Consider the following 17,503-nt stretch of genomic DNA (forward strand, 5'->3'; position numbering starts at 1 on the left):
TTCCACTAGTGCTGTAGCCCTCCTTTGCAACTTATGACTTGCTAATATTCTAGTAAGACAATCTCATCCCTGTCCCCCGATATGTGCACTCATTCCCAACCCTCAGGGTGTGTGCATACCCTGCCCCCTTCTCCTGTATTAAAATCCCACCCATTCTCCAAGGCCCAGCTCCAGTCCAACATGCTCCAACTTCACCTTCTCTGACCACCCCAGAGCACGGACCACATCTTCTCCTGATTTTAACCCTTCTTGGTAGGCTTTCTGATGTTTTTATGTCTATAGCTTATCATCCCCCACCTAACAAATGTCCAGAGGGCAGGAACAACCAGGTGTACCTGCAACAATGCTATTCTCATAGTGGGCATTTAATAAATGCTTGCTGAAAGCACAAATGCAAAATGAATGCCAGGAACTTCATAAATACTAGTTTTTTAACCAATGTGTGTATACATTCATAATTACACAGGTATTATCTCCCTGGAATCTCTAAGGTATGTTCTACATGGCTGTGGAAATGAATTAACCAAAAAAAAAATCACTAAAACTCAAAATAACACATAGCTTTTTGACCTTTGATTGCAGCATTAACATACATGCAGAAAAGTCCAAAAATTATAAATCTATAGCTCAACAAACTTTCACAAATGAACACACCATGCACCAGATCAAGAAAAAGAACACTACATCCTAGAAATTCCCTTCCTGCCAGAAAGATAACTGCTATTCTGACTTCCAGCACTATAATTTTCCCTGGAAAGTCATTTTAAATTATTATATAACTGTATCTACCTGGGAAGGCAATATATGGTTCAAATACACCATTAAAAAAAGAAAAGGGGGGGCGCCTGGGTGGCTCAGTGGGTTAAGCCGCTGCCTTCGGCTCAGGTCATGATCCCAGGGTCCTGGGATCGAGCCCCGCATCGGGCTCTCTGCTCAGCCGGGAGCCTGCTTCCTTCTCTCTCTCTCTGCCTGCCTCTCTGCCTGCTTGTGATCTCTCTCTGTCAAATAAATAAATAAAATCTTTAAAAAAAAAAAAAAAAGAAAAGAAAAGGAATGGTCCACTCTGCCTAAGTCTCTCAGAAAATGGCCCTGAACATATTGCATACATATAGCCTTATAAGAAATTATTGATGAAACTGTTAGAAATTAGTCAATCAACTAACTTCCAATATGTACAGTTTCTATTGAGTACAATGTTTGAGGTCAATAGCAAAATAGAAAAAAAAGCAGATTTCACACACCATCAGCAGCCGTGATTACATGTACAAATAAAACTTGATAAAAGCTGAAAATGCTTGAAAAACAAGACAGAGGATCATAGGGGAAGGGAGGGGGATAATGAAACAAGATGAAACCAGAGAGGGAGACAAACCATGTGAGACTCTTAATCTCAGGAAACAAACTGAGGGTTGTTGGAGTGGAGTGGGGTGAGAGGGATGGGGTCACTGGGTGATGGACACTGGGGAGGGTATGTGCTATGGTGAGTGCTGTGAATTGTGTAAGCCTGATGATTCACAGACCTGTACCCCTGAAACAAATAACACATTGTATGTTAACTTTAAAAAAAAAAAGACCTATATCTTAAAAAAAAAAAAAAAAAAAAAAAGACGTGGTATATATACAATGGAGTATTATTCAGCCATTAAAAAAGAATGAACTCTTGCCATTTGCAATGACACATATGGAGCTAGGAAATATTATTCTAAGTGAAATAAGTCAGCGAAAGACAAATACCATATGACTTCACTCCTATGTGGAATTTAACAAATGAACAAAGGAAAAAAAAAGAGAGAGAGAAAGAGAGACAAACCAAAAAACAGACTCTTAACTATAGAGAACAAACTGATGGTTGCCAGAGGGGTGGTGAGGGGGGAGATGGGGGAAACAGGTGATGGGGATGAAGGCATGCACTTGCGATCAACACTGGGTGTTGTATGGAAGTGTTGAATCACTATATTGTGCACCTGAACCTAATACGACATATTAACAATACTGGAATTAAATTTTTTTTTAAAGCTGAAAATGCTAATTATCTCTTGATTTGTTGATGGTATAACCTATAACTCATAGGGGAAAAAATCCATCATTCAGTCCTTTTGCTACTGTCACCAGCTAGATACCAAGAGCTGGCCTTTACTACACACCTGGTTGTGCTCACTAACCTCTGTCCCTATTTTTCCTTAAGCACTTCTTTCCAGCTTCTCTCTTAACTCAGGCAAATGGAAATGAAACTAGCCCTTATGCACAGCAACTGCCCTGAGGCCTCCAACCAGCCCAGACTACCCAGACCAGTTTGAGCATAACCCATGTCTCCTGCCTGCACAGAAGGGCCATGGAGTGACCCCTAGAATAACCAACAACTATCTTTATCTCACTCTAATACTAAAATCTCCACCTGAAGAGGATACAAGCCTCGTTTACATAACATACACTGCATGTATAGGCATGTTGCCTTAAGGCGCATGGGGGACCTGCTACTCACCTGTACAAACAATGATGAGGATCCCCTTTCTAAATACCCTAACCCTTAATAAAAGGAGCCCATGTACCCTTGCTTGGGGAGTCATAGCTTTGGAAGTTGTTCTCTTCGATATTTACTGCAAATAAAGTTTCGTTTATGTGACAACTCACCTGGGGTAGTTTCTATCTGTGACTTAACAAGGCGTGAGAACTCGTGCTACCTAGGTACACTACCCTGGGTCTTCCTTACCTGCCCAGTCCAGGAATTCCACACACTCCGTCTGGGAATACCGAGCAGCAACATCTCGAGCTCTTTCTTCCCGGAAATTCAGCGCTTCTATATCAACATCCAACTCCACTAGTGCTTTCAAAGTTTCCAGACGACCCCAGGCTGCAGCACAGTGTAAGAGTGTGTAACCTAACAAGAGAATGAAGATGGTCAGGTCGAACAGGCTACATTGTTTCAGGCTTGTTTTACTGAACAGAAGATCATAATGAAGATCAACTCTTGAACAATTACTGTGAGCGAGGCCCTATTCTACATACTTTATACACAGTAAACTCATTCAGTTCATAAAAACCCTGAGGTCAGAACTATTATAATCCCCACTTCACAGATAGGGAAACTGAAGCCCAGAGAAGTTAAGAAGGAAATTGAGGTCCAGAAGCTTGCCAGAGGAATGCAGCCAGTGAGTGATGGATGCAAGATACCAACACAAGTAGCCTTAAGTCTGAGCTCTTTAACGCCTTTTAAAAAGGAAGACAGCAACCTCCCCAGAAGTAATCTATTTTGGAACACAATTAGACCCACAACTCTAGTCTAAGGGACTTTCAGCAAACTCTAATTATATTGGCATTATTGTTAATGCAATCTTATAAATTATGATCACTGTGTATGCCTTTGGTTTGAATATTAATCATTTGAATGAAAACTGAAATCATGACCCACCAGATTAGAAAGTTGTTTTTTAGATTTGCAGTGGCAACTACTAGGAGGGTGATAAAAAGGAGGCATAATTAAAATTTTTTCACACTGGTTTAAAACAATCAAGTCAAAACTTCTTTGTTTTAACTTACCCACAGGAGATATTTATGACTCATTTAACTGGCCAAAGAGGCATGTACTTCTAACACAAGAAGAACTGAGCAAAAGAATGAACAGATGTGTTGACTCTATTATGTACCAGGCACTTTATGTACTAATACATGATTCAACCCCTTCAAGAACCTCTGAGGTCTGTACTGTTAACCCCATTAAAAGACACAACGGAAAGTGAAGTTCAGAGAGGTTACCCTTGCCCAAGGCCACACTGGTAGTAAGTAGCCAAAGCAAAATTCAAACCCAGGTCTGTTGCCAAATAAAGCATTTGTAAGGAGTAGGAAACAGTACCTAAATGCTTGCCACTGAGTAGAGCAGGAAAAAAGAGAATCGTGATTCCTCCACTGCTGCTGCCCCCCAGAACAATTTGTTACTTAAACTGTAACCCCTGGAGGATTTTACTAGTTACCAAGCACATTTAGATATGGCCTTAAGAAATACATATACTGGCAACAGGTCTTTGGGGAGAAGGACGATGTAGGACCGTGAAGCTGGGCAGCTGGGGATGCCCGGCTCGCTCAGGGCGGAACGCTGCCCCTTCACCGAAGCTGGGCAGCCGGGAACGCCTGGTCAGCTCAGGGTGGAACGAAAACCGCCTGCTTCCTTTTTTCGTTGTCTCTCCTTTCTCTTCCCAGAACTGCTCGTTGTTGGTTAGAGGAGTCCTTTGAATGTGCTTGGTTAACTAGAAACTTGATCCTCCTCCTTGCTGGCCTGCAAGAGGTGACCAACGTGTGACCTTCACCAATCCTTCTGTTGGCTATTGTTTTCTATCCAATAAAAGTGAGACTCTAGAGTTGCTCGTGGCAGTAGTCCTTTTCGACTGTTGTCCCCTGCTCCCAGTCTTTTGCAGCTGACTTGTTTGTGCCTAATTCTTCTCTTGTTGCTGACTGGAAGCGGCACTCCACTTCCTTCCAGAAGCCTCTTCTTGGCTCCCTACTTGCCATATTCCCACAATCCCAGGTCTGTTTTACATGAGGTTGTAAACTACCTTTGTCTTGAGGATATCATAACCTGAAAGGTTAATAAGGGAATCAAAAGGAACATCAAGTGAACTACTCCAAGATCAGCCAAAATTGGAATCACCTCTCCTCTTTGGCCCAACTTTTTTTTTTTTTCTTAATATCATAGCAAATGAGAAATTTCAAAAATGGAGAGATAGAGACTGGTCCAAGAATTTCACTGTGCCTTATCCTCTACAAAAAAAAAAAAAAAGAGAGAGAGAGAGAGAGAAAGAGATACCCTGATACCACCCTCATTGCTCTTGCCTTCTGCCTGAAGATGCAAGTCTTCAATGAGCCAAAAAAGTCTAGAGCCCTGAAAGCTGGAGGTGGGAGACACTGTCTACAAACAAGATGCTGCCAGCACGAGCCATTCCAAATGAGTTCTGGCTCTTTACATTGCTTTTCTCAAGGCTGAAGTTCCACACCACTGGTAACACCTAATTTTTTTTTTCCTATTTAACATACATAGCTTAAAAACAAGAAAACAAGATTTCTAAACAGAGGCTTTTAACAAAAAATTTGGATGTTTTAAAAACACCGTTACATTTTTCCCCCTTGTTGGGGATGGTCTGTTTTCTAGAGAGAAACACACAGATCTTGTAGTACATTAACCCCACTGCCTTCCCAGAAGAAGAAAAACATTTAAATAAGATGATTTCAAAAGTAACTAGAAGAGAAAGGGATTTTCCTAAAGTTCTCCCATAATGTTGGCAATGAGTGTTAGACCTCAGGTGATGTATACAGAGGGCCACATGACAGAAATCCCAGTAAGAAGAATGGTACCATAAATGGAATTGGGAAGGCTTGGGGTCGATTCTGAGAGAAAAAATAATCTCTTTGTGGAGGACTACTGGTTACTGAATACAGAGTGAGTTAGCTGAGCAGGTAGTTCATAGTAAGGCAAAAGATCAGACAGGAAAGGAATCTTTTCCTCTATGTGGGCACCGTTCTATGCACTTCGCAGCTATGAACTCATTACCATCCTATGAAGTAGGCACTAGTGTGTTCTCCTTTGTAAGAAAACAAAAGCACAGAGAAGATAAGTACTTTTCTCAAGGTTGCTGTAAGTTAATGAAGGTATATGGTGAGGTCAAAGTCCAAGACCAGGGATGATGAGTCAAAAACAAATAATAGGCCATGGAGCAAAATACTCACCTATCTAGAATACTTCTCACAACCTACCTCCCACCCCAATACCAGACTCTTTGAATTCCCCAAATCATGTTTCACCCTCTACAACTTTGCATATGCTGGTTTTTTCTGACCTGAAATAGTAATCACAGTAATAGAATAAAGTAATTCCAGTACAAATATAATGTTTACTTAGTATTAATACTGGTATTTTATAAAATGGAGTTCAGAATTAATTTTTTAATTTTTTTTTAAAGATTTTATTTATTTATTTGAGATCACAAGTAGGCAGAGAGGCAGGCAGAGAGAGAGGGGGAAGCAGGCTTCCCACTGAGCAGAGAACCCGATGCAGGGCTCAATCCCAGGACCCTGAGATCATGACCTGAGCTGAAGGCAGAGGCTTAACCCACTGAGCCACCCTGGTGCCCTGAGAATTCATTTTTTAAATGTGTGAAACTATTTAATAAACTTTAATGTTAATACATTTATGAAAATGTACAAACAAAAGATATCCAAAAAAGCCTAAGTATGAAATAGAAATGTTAAGAATAGATTTTCATTCTATTAGCCATAAAAATTGTCAGATAAAACGGACAAAAATTGGGACGCCTGGGTGGCTCAGTCGGTGAACCATCTGCCTTTGGCTCAGGACATGATCCCAGGATCCTGGGATCCAGTTCCACATCATGCTCTTTTCTCCCTCTGCCTGCCGCTCCCCCTGCTTTTGCTCTCTTACAAATAAATAAATAAAATCTTTAAAAAAAAACAACCACACACACAAAAATTAAGAGTAAAAAAACCACACACTACAAAAATGAAGAAATATAATTAATTAATCATGAAAATTTCAAATGAAACATTAATTTTTCTAAGTGTATCAATGGTATCACCAAGACATTTTTGTACAACTTTTTTTTAGCTGTTACAATTTTTCTCATTCAATATTAGTTGGAAGTGGTTATAAACTAATCTCAAGTATGTTAATTTTTTAAAAAGATTTTACTTATTGGAGAGAGAGCACAAGAGCAGGGTGATGGGCACAGGGAGAAGCAGACTCCCCACTGAGCAGGAAGTCTGATGCTGGGCTTGATCCCAGAGGCAAAACAACATGCTACTACTAAACATGGAATGTGTCAACTAGGAAATCAAAGAAGAAATTTAAAAAATACATGGGAACAAATGAAATTGAATATATAACTGTTCCAGACCTTTGGGATACAACAAAAGTGGTCACAGGAGGGAAGTATATAGCCATCCCAACCTATCCCAAGAAGCAAGAAAAATCTCAAACAATCCAACCTTACACCTTAGGGAACTAGAAAAAAGAACAACAAACGAACCCCAAAGCCAGCAGGAGGAAGGAAATAATAAAGATTAGAGCAGGTAAATGATATAGAAACTAAAAAAAACTCAATAGAACAAATCAATGAAACCAGGATCTGATTCTTTGAAAAAATTAATAAACTTGATAAACCTCTAGCCAGATTTACCAAAAAGAAAAGGACTAAAATAAATAAAATCACAAATGAAAGAAGAGAAATAAAACCAACACCACAGAAATACAAGTAATTATGAGATCATGAAAAACTGTATGCCAACAAATTGGATAACCTGGAAGAAATCGACAAATTCCTAGAAACATATAAACTACCAAAAATGAAACAAGAAGAAATAGAAAAGTTGAACAGACTGATAACCAGCAAAGAAACTGAATCAGTAATAAAAATCTCCCAACAAACAAAACCTGAGGACCAGATGGCTTCACAGGTGAATTTTACCATTTAAAGAGTTAATACTATTCTCAAACTATTCCAAATAACAGAAATGGAAGGAAAACTTCCAAATTCATTCTACAAGGCCAGCATTACCCTGATACCCAATCCAGATAAGATTCCACCAAAAAAGAAAACTACAAGCTAATAACTCTGATGAACACAGATGTAAAAATCCTCGACAAAATACTAGCAAACCAAATCTGACAGTTCATTAAAAGAATTACTCACCAGAATCAAGTGGGATTTATGCCTGGGCTGCAAGAGTGGCTCAATATTCACAAATCAATCAATGCAATACACTATACTAATGAAAGAAAGGATAAGAACTATATGACCCTTTCAATAGAGGCAGAAAAAGCATTTGACAAAGTACAACATCCATTCGTGATAAAAACTCTCAACCAAGTAGAGTTAGAGGGAACATACCTCAATATATTAAGAACCATATAAGAAAAACCCACAGAGGGAGACAAACCATAAGAGTCTCAATCTCAGGATTGCTAGGGTTGCTAGGGAGTGGGCAGGGAGGAATAGGGTGGCTGGGTTATGGACATTGGGGAGGGTATGTGCTATGGTGAGTGCTGTGAAATGTGCAACACTGATGATTCACAGACCTGTACCCCTGAAGCAAATAATACATTATATGTTAATTTAAAAAAAAAAAAGGAAAAACCCTAACGAATATCCTTCACAATGGGAAAATGGAGAGCTTTTTCTCTATAGTTAGGAACAAAACAGGGATGTCTACTGTTACTCAACAAAAAGAAATGAAAGGCATCCAAATTGGCACAAAAGAAGGCAAACTTTCACTGTTTGCAGCTGAATGATATTCTATATAGATGACATGATACTTTGTACTCTATCTAGAAAACCCAAAGGACTCCACCAAAAAATTGCTAGAACTGATACACAAATTCTGTAAAGTCACAGGATACAAAAGAACATACAGAAATCTGTTGCATTTCTATACAGCAATAATGAAGGACCAGAAAAAGAAATCAAGGAACCAATTCCATTGTAATTGTACCAAAATTGTAAGATACCTATAATAAACCTAACAAAAGAGGTAAAAGACCAGTACTCAGAAAACTATAAAACACTGATGAAAGAAATTAAAGATGACACAAAGAAGTGGAAAGACACTGCATGCTCATGGGTTGGAAAAACCAATATTGTTAAAATGTCTATACCACCCAAAGCCATCTACACATTTAAAGCAATCCCTACCAAAACACCAAAAGCATTTTTCACAGAGCTAGAACCAATAATTCTAAAATTTTTATGGAACCACAAAAGACCCCAATTAGCCAAAGCAACCTTGAAAAAGAAAAGCAAAGCTGGAGGCATCACAATTCTGGAGTTCAGGTTATATTACAAAGCTGTAGTGATCAAAACAGTGTGGGGCACCTGGGTGGCTCAGTGGGTTAAGCCTCCACCTTCCACTTGGGTCATGATCTCAGGGTCCTGGAATCAAGCCCCGCATCAGGCTCTCTGCTTAGCAGGGAGCCTGCTTCCCTTCCTCTCTCTCTGCTTGCCTCTCACCTACTTGTGATCTCTGTTGGTCAAATAAATAAATAAAATCTAAAAAACAAACAAACAAAAATATCCAGTATGGTACCAGCACAAAAATCAACACATAGATGAATAAAACAGAACAGAAAACCCAAAATGAACCCACAGTATATGGGCAATTAATTTGCAGGAATGAATAAATGTTCAAGTGGAAAAGACACTCTTTTCAACAAATGGTGCTGGGAAAACTGGACAGCAATATGCAAAAGAATGAAAACTAGGCCACTTTCTTACAACATATGGAAATATTAAATGCTTTTATCTTAAAGATTTTATTTATTTGTCAGAGAGACAGAGAGAGCACAAGCAGGCAGAGTGGCAGGCAGAGGCAGAGAGAGAAGCAGGCTCCCTGCTGAGCAGAGAGCCCAATGTGGGACTCAATCCCAGGACCCTGGGATCATGACCTGAGCCAAAGGCAGCAGCTTAACCAACCGAGCCACCCAAGTGTCCTCAAATATTAAAGTGTTTATAAATCTAACAAGTGGATAGTGATAGCTCATTGTTTAAATTTGCATTTTTAATAGTGAAGTTGACATTTTATGTACTTATTGGCCATGAACATTTCTCTTCCATGAATTGATTGCTTGTTCCTATACTTTTTCTATTTTTCTATTGGGTTCAATTATTCTTATTAATTAGTAGATGAACTTAAGTAGATAACATCCTTTGTGGGTTGAAAAAAATATTACAAATATCTTCTTGTAGACTGTGTGTTATCTTGGCACTTTGTTTATACTATCTTTTGTATAGAATTTTAAATTTATATATATAAAATATAGATCTCTTTACTTTTGGTGGTTTTGTTCTTATGTCTTCTTTTAAGATATTGAGTAATATATCAAGAATATAACAGTTCTCCTCTATCTTTCACAAAGTTCGAAGCTTTTTCTTTTCACATTCACATCTTGCAAAAACCTGTAACTGATTTTTGTGCATAGTATAATGTAGGTATCTAATTTTTTTCCAAATTAATAACCACTGTTCTCCACACATTAAATATTTCATAATTTCCCCCACTGAAATTAAGGGTCAGCTTCTTAGTTCCTATTTTTTAAAAAAACCTAATGTGATATTAACTAGATTGATAAATTAATTTGGAAGTAATTTGCCATCTTTATGATATTCAATCTCACTGTGTAAAACACACACAATTTGGGTCTTCTTTGATGTAACTCAGTAATGTTTTAAACATTTTGCCACAAATGTCTTGCAATTCTTTTGTCAGATTTAGTCCTAATTTCTGTATGGTTTTGCTGTGAATAAGATTTGTATTTTTATTACATTTCCTTTTTTCTTTTCTACTTCAGTTGTTATTTTAGTTATTTATATATATTATTTATAAATATATATATTCATTCTATGTGATAGTGGTATTTACACATTTGGGTCTTTAAAACATATTTTGCTTACATGTCACCACCCTACTGTATATAATTTTGTAATTTGTTTAATTCTTATTTTTCTTGCCTCAATGTTTATTTAAATTTAAAAAATCAGAAGACATAGAGAATTTTAAAAATTCATCAGAAGGTAGATCTCAAGGTGAAGAGATGAGTTCATGACATTGAGGATGTAAGAAAAAATAAGCAACTGTTTACTACAATACATTTTACTTTTGATATTACACTATCAAGTTCACATTTGGGGGGCTTCTGGGGGGCTCAGTGAGTTAAAGCCTCTGCCTTCGGCTCAGGTCATGATCCCAGGGCCCTGGGATAGAGCCCCACATAGGGCTCTCTGCTCAGCAGGGAGCCTCCTTCCCCCTCTCTCTCTGCCTGCCTCTCTGCCTACTTGTGATCTCTGTCTGTCAAATAAATAAATACAATATTTTTTTTAAAAAGTTCACATTTGGATAATTCCAAGAAATTTCTCAGAATGAATGCTTATTACATTTCCTGATTGTTGATAGTACACAGAAAGCTACTGATCTGGGGTAATGATCTTAATGTCCATTTCTTGCTAAATTAAATTCTATTAGTACTAATAGTGGATTCCTTTGGATTTAAATCTGTATCCCTATGAATAATGAGAGTTTTATTTCTTCCAATCAAATCCTTATATCCAGCAGTTTCCTGGTGAATGTTTACCACTAGTTCTCTGGGGGAAAATCCCTGATTTGTGCCATTAGCAATTTCCATGATATATACTCTTAACATGGCCAACTTCAACCTACCAAAGTGATGTCAACCAATTTACAAAACCTCTAAAATTTCAACCATCAGCTGGCAAGAGCTCATAAAAGCCAGCTCCAGCACAGTACTGTGTTATGTCTCCTATTTATTTTTCTTATCTTACTGCACTTGCTAGGACTCCCACTCTAATCATTAATAAAAGTCATGATAGGGATGCCTGGGTGGCTCAGTTGGTTAAGTGTCTACCTTCGGCTCAAGTCATGATCCCAGGGTCCTGGGATCAAGTCCCATGTAGGGCTCCTTGCTTGGCAGGGACCCGGCTTCTCCCTCTGCCTGCATCTCCCCCTTCTTGTGCACGCTCTCTCTCTCTGACAAAGAAATAAAATCTTTAAAAAAAAAAAAAAAAAAAAGGTCATGATAGTGAATATCATAGCCTTGTTTCTGACTTTATTTTTTTGAGAGATTTTACTTATTTGAGAGACAGAGATAGCAAGAGAGATAGTGAGAAAGCGCACAAGCTGGGAGGCAAGGGAGAAAACAACCCGACTAAGCAGGGAGCAGGTCACCTCACACAGGGCTCCATCTCCTGATCTGAGCCAAAGGCAGACACTTAACTTACTGAGCCATCCAGGCACCCCTCATTTCTGACTTTAAAGAATGTTTCGACAAACCATAAGTGACTTTTTTTTTTTTAAGATTTTATTTATTTATTTATTTATTTGTCAGAGAGAGAGAGAGAGCGAGTGAGCGCACAGGCAGGCAGAGGGGCAGCAGAGGCAGAGGGAGAAGCAGGCTCCCGGCTGAGCAAGGAGCCTGATGCGGGACTCGATCCCAGGACGCTGGGATCATGACCTGAGCTGAAGGCGGCTGCTTAACCAACTGAGCCACCCAGGCATCCCTCGACAAACCATAAGTGACTCTTAATCTCACAAAACAAACAGAGGGTTGCTGGGGGCAGGGGGGTTGGGAGAAGGGGAATGGGGTTATGGACATTGGGGAGGGTATGTGCTTTGGTGAATGCTGTGAAGTGTGTAAACCTGGCGATTCACAGACCTGTACCCTGGGGGATAAAAATATATGTTTATAAAAAATAAAAAATTTTTAAAAAAAGAAAGAATGTTTCTAAAGATTCATTCTGAGGTGCCTGAGGGGCTGCGGTTTAAGTGTCTGACGCTTGATCTCAGCCCACGTCTTAATCTCAGGGTCATGAGTTCAAGCCCCACATTGGGCTTCATGCCCTACTTTTAAAAAATTAATAAATAAAAAATAAAGATTCAGTACAAGGTATTTTGCTTCAGGTTTTTGATAGAGAGCCTTAATTAAGGAATTAAGAAAGGTTTCTTCTATCTCTATTTCCCTAAGAGCATTCATCGTGGCTGAATGCAAGATTTTTTTCAAAAGACTTTCTGCATCTTTTGAAATTATCATGTGCTTTTGTTCATTCAGTTTTTTAATGTAGTCACTTATACTAATCTTTTTTTTAAAGATTTTATTTATTTATTTGACAGAGAGATAGAGTCAAGTAGGCACAAGTAGGCAGAACAGCAGACAGTGGGAAAGGGAGAAGCAGGCTCCCCATTGAGCAGGGAGCCCAATGGGGGACTCAATCCCAGGACCCTGGGATCCTGAGCCACCCAGGTGCCCCACTAATCTTTTTTCTAAAGTTAAATCATCCTCTCCTTAATGGGATAAACCCAACCTAGTATATTACATTTTGTAAAATAGAATCTTAGATTTAATTTGCTAATATTTTATTTAAGATGTTTGCATCTTTGTTATTAAATGAGATTGGCCTATAATTTTCCTTTCTACTACCACTGTCCTTAACTTGTTTTGCTATAAAAGTTGTTTCTCTCTTAAGTTAAGCAGTTTTACAACTCTCTTTATATGCTGTGAACATTGTAAAAATTAGAGATTACCTTTTCCCTAAAAGTGCAGTAAATCTTACCTTTTAAAACATCTCAGCCCAGAGTTAGGTTGGGGTGGGGGAGAGATGCCTATTTTTATTACTTATTTATTTTTTCAAAATAACCATTGATATAGTCAAGATTTCTATTTTTTTCTGAATTAATTTTGGTAATTTATACTTTATAAGAAAATTGTCCATTTCATCCAACTTTTCAAATGTATTGTCATAAAATTATTTATAATATTTTCTAATTAATTTTTCTTCAAATTTTTATTTAAATTTTAGTTAACATATAGTGTAATATTGGTTTCAGGAATGGAATTTACTGATTCATCACTTATAGATGATACCCAATGCTCATCACAAGTGCACTCCTTAATACCCATCACCCACCTCCCTCCAACAATCCTCAGTTTGTTCTCTATGGTTAAGAATCTCTTATGGTTTGTTTCTTTCTCTCTTTCTCCCCCCTTCCCTTTTGTTCATCTGTTTTGTTTCTTAAATTCCATATGAGTGAAATCATATGGCATTATCTTTCTCTGACTTATTTCTCTTACACTCTAGCTCCATTCACATCATTGCAAATGGCAAGACTTCATCCTTTTTGGTGGCTGAGTAGTATTCCATTGCATATATACATATATATGTATACACACGCACACACACACACACACGCCACAATTTCTTTATTCATTCATCAATCTATGGATGTAATTATTTTTTTAAAAAAAGATTTTATTTGAGAGAGAGAATGAGAGCGAGCATGAGAGGAGAGAGGGTCAGAGGGAGAACAGACTCTCTGCTGAGCAGGGAGCCTGATGCAGCAGTCAATCCTGGGACTCCAGGACCATGACCTGAGCCAAAGGCAGTTGCTCAACTGAGGTACCTAGGCACCTGGATGTAATGATTTTTTTTTTTTAAGATTTTATTTATTCACTTGACAGAGATCACAGGTACACAGGCAGGCAGAGAGAGAGGAGGAAGCAGGCTCCCCGCCGAGCAGAGAGCCTGATTCGTGCCTCGATCCCAGGACCCTGAGATCATGAACTGAGCAGAAGGCAGAGGCTTTAACCCACTGAGCCACCCAGGTGCTCTGGATGTAATGATTTTTTTAGTCTTAGTTTTTCCTGTGTGTATTCTCTACCCTTTAAAATTCCAAATATTATTTATGTTTTCCACCTCTCTGATATTATTTAATACCAAAAATTATCAAATATTATCAAAGGTTTATCAACTTTGTCTTTTTCACTAAACCAGATTTGGTGTTATTGATCCTTTCTATTGTTCCTTTCTTTTCTTTTCTTTTTTTTTTAGAGATTTTATTTATTTGACAGACAGAGATCACAAGTAGGCAGAGAGGCAGGCAGAGAGAGAGGAGGAAGCAGGCCCCCTGCTGAGCAGAGAGCCTGATGCAGGGCTCGATCCCAGGACCCTGGGATCATAACCTGAGCCGAAGGCAGAGGCTTTAACCCACTGAGCCACCCACGTGCTCCTGTTTCTTTACTTTCAATGTCATTACTTCACTTCTACTTTTTTCCTATTTTTCTTCTACTTTCTTTGAATTACTCAGTTGTTCCTCTTTTTCTAACTTCTTGAGTTAAAGGCCTTGTTTTTGATTTTCAGTGTTTCTTATATTCTAATATATGTATTAAGTTAGAATTTTAATTAGTTTTATTCCACAGTGATCATGCTGTCAGTTAAATATTTCATAAGTTCTGGTGTATCTTCTATAACCAACAGATGATTGAAAGTATGCTTTTGTTTCCAAAATTACAGGGGATTTTCAGTTATCTTTTTGTTACTATTTTCTAATCTTATTTTATTGTGGTCAGAGAATGAAGACTGCATGCTGTAGATCCTTTGATATTTGTTGAGACTTTATGGAATTACTTGTGATAAATATTTTTAAATATTCCATGTGAGCATGAAGAAAATGTATATTCTTTATTTCCTGTAGGTCATTATTTTCTTTTATTTTCTGTAATGACCATGTAATATATTTGCAATTCAAAAAAAATAGTGACTGAATAAAAAGAGCTGATTAGATCATGACTGCAAAACTAAAAAATCTTCAAAGGAAAGAGATAACAATATTATTAAGTAATTACTGTATATCACTTCACTATGTGCCAACTATATGATATTTATATTTACTATCTTATTTAATCCTTACAACATCCTGTAAGGAAAATACAATTATTACTCCCATTTTTCAGATGAAGAGACAGAAGCACAAAAAGATTAGGTAACTTACCCAAGTCATAGAGCTAATTAAGAGTAAAGTCTGTGGGGGTGCCTGGGTGGCTCTGCTGCTTAAGCATCTGACTTTTGATTTCAGCTTAGGCTGTAATCTCGGGGTCGTGAGATCAAACACAGCAGTGGGTTCTGTGCTGAGTGTGGAACCTGCTTAATGTTCTCTCTCTCCAAGGGAGAGAGAGTTTAACTGAACAAATTATATCTGAGAACTTCCTTAATCTGGAGAAGGAAACAGGCATTCAAGGCCAGGAGACATAGAGAACACCCCTCAAAATCAATAAAAATAGGTCAAAACCTTGACATATAATAGTAAAGCTTGCATAGTTCAAAGATAAAGAGAAAATCCTGAAAGTAGCTCAGAACAAGAGGTCCTTAACGTACAAGGGTAGAAACCTAAGACTGGCCTGGGTGCAGAGGTAGGCCTGTGTACAGAGACCTGGCAGGCCAGAAAGGACTGGAAAAATATATTCAATGTGCTAAACGGGAAAAATGCGCAGTCCAGAATACTTTATCCAGAATGGCTGTCATTCAGAATAGAAGGAGAGATAAAGCGGTTCCAGGACAAAAAGAAACTAAAGGAATTTGTGAACATTAAACTAGCCCTGCAAGAAATATTAAAGGGGATCCCTTCGGTGGACAGAGAGCCCAAAATTAACAAAGACCAGAAAGGAACACAGACAATCTAGGAGGGAACAATGACATTACAGATAACACAACGGCACTAACTTCGTATCGTTCAATAATTATTCTGAATGTAAATGGACTAAATGCTTTAATCAAAATAAATAGGGTATCAGAATGGATTAAAAAAAAAAAAAACCCGACACCATCTTATATGCTACTTACAAGAGACTCATGTTAGACCTAAAGACACCTCCAATTGAAAGTGAGGGGGCAGAGAACCATTTATCATGCCAATGGACATCAAAAGAAAGCTGGAGTAGCCATCTGTATAGATTTTAAACCAAAGACTAATAAGTGATGAAGAAGGATACTATATCACAAGTGTCTATCCAACAAGAAGATCTAACAATTGTAAATATTTATGCCCCTAACTTAGGAGCAGCCAAATATATAAATCAATTAATAAGAAAATTAAAGAAATTCATTGATAATAATATAATAATAGTAGGGGACTTTAACACCTCATTTACAGCAATGGACAGAACATCTAAACAGAAGATCAACAAGGAAACAAGGGCTCTGAATGACACACTGGACCAGATGGACTTAACAGATATATTCTGTTACATATATTCAGTGTATTTTATCCTAAAGCAGTAGAGTACACGTTCTTCTCAAAGGCACATGGAACATTCTCCAAAATAGATCACGTACTGAGTCACAAATCAGATCTCAACCAGTATAAAAAGACTGAAATTATACTATGCAAATTTTCAGACCACAATACTTTAAAATTTGAAGTCAACTACAAGAAAAAATTTGGAAGGACCACAAATAAATGGGATTAAATAGTATTCTACTAAAGAATGAATGGTTTAGCAAATTAATCCATGGGAGCAAATGAAAATGAAAACACGACAGCTCAGAACCTTTGGCATGCAACAAAGGTGGTCCTAAGAGAGAACTATATTGCAATACAGCCTTTCTCAGAAAATAAGATAAGTCTCAAATACACAACTTAACATTACATCTAGAGCTGGAAAAAGAACAGCAAATAAAGCCTAAATCCAGCAGGAGAAGAGATATAATAAAGCTAGAGCAGAAATCAATGACATAGAAATTTAAAAAAATAATACGACAGATCAATAAAACTAGGATCTGATTCCCAGAAAGAATTAATAAGATCAATAAAATCCAGGATGACTGGATGGCTCAGTCGGTTAAGTGTCTTCTTTCAGTTCAGGTCATGATCCCAGGGTTCTGGGGTCGAGCCTTACAATGGGTTCCCAACCTAGCAGGATATCTGCTTCTCCCTCTCCCTTCACCTCCTCTCCCCTGTTCATGCTCTGTCTCTGTCTCTCAAATAAATAAAATCCTTAAAAACAACAACAACAACAATAAACTCCTAGCCAGACTTATCAAAAAGAAAAGAGAAAGGACCCAAATAAATAAAATCATGAATGAAAGAGGAGAGATCACAACCAATACCAAAGAAATACAATTATAAGAGAATACTATAAGCAATTATATGCCAACAAATTAGC

At 37.8% G+C, this 17,503-nt stretch overlaps 1 protein-coding gene across 3 annotated transcripts in view; it reads right to left on the reverse strand.

Annotated features, from left to right (window-relative positions):
• ANKRD45 (ankyrin repeat domain 45) overlaps nt 1-17,503 on the reverse strand; it is a 55,253-nt gene that overhangs the window by 25,418 nt on the left and 12,332 nt on the right. For all 3 annotated transcript variants that reach the window (XM_013061194.2, XM_013061193.2, XM_004761932.3), the window contains exon 3: nt 2,711-2,878. In XM_013061194.2, coding sequence (XP_012916648.1) covers nt 2,711-2,878 — 168 coding nt within the window. The remainder of the gene's footprint in view (nt 1-2,710; nt 2,879-17,503) is intronic.

Source organism: Mustela putorius, unplaced genomic scaffold, assembly GCF_011764305.1.
Source record: "Mustela putorius furo isolate JIRA1106 unplaced genomic scaffold, ASM1176430v1.1 tig00003942_pilon_pilon_pilon, whole genome shotgun sequence".
NCBI classification, from domain to species: Eukaryota; Metazoa; Chordata; class Mammalia; order Carnivora; family Mustelidae; genus Mustela; species Mustela putorius.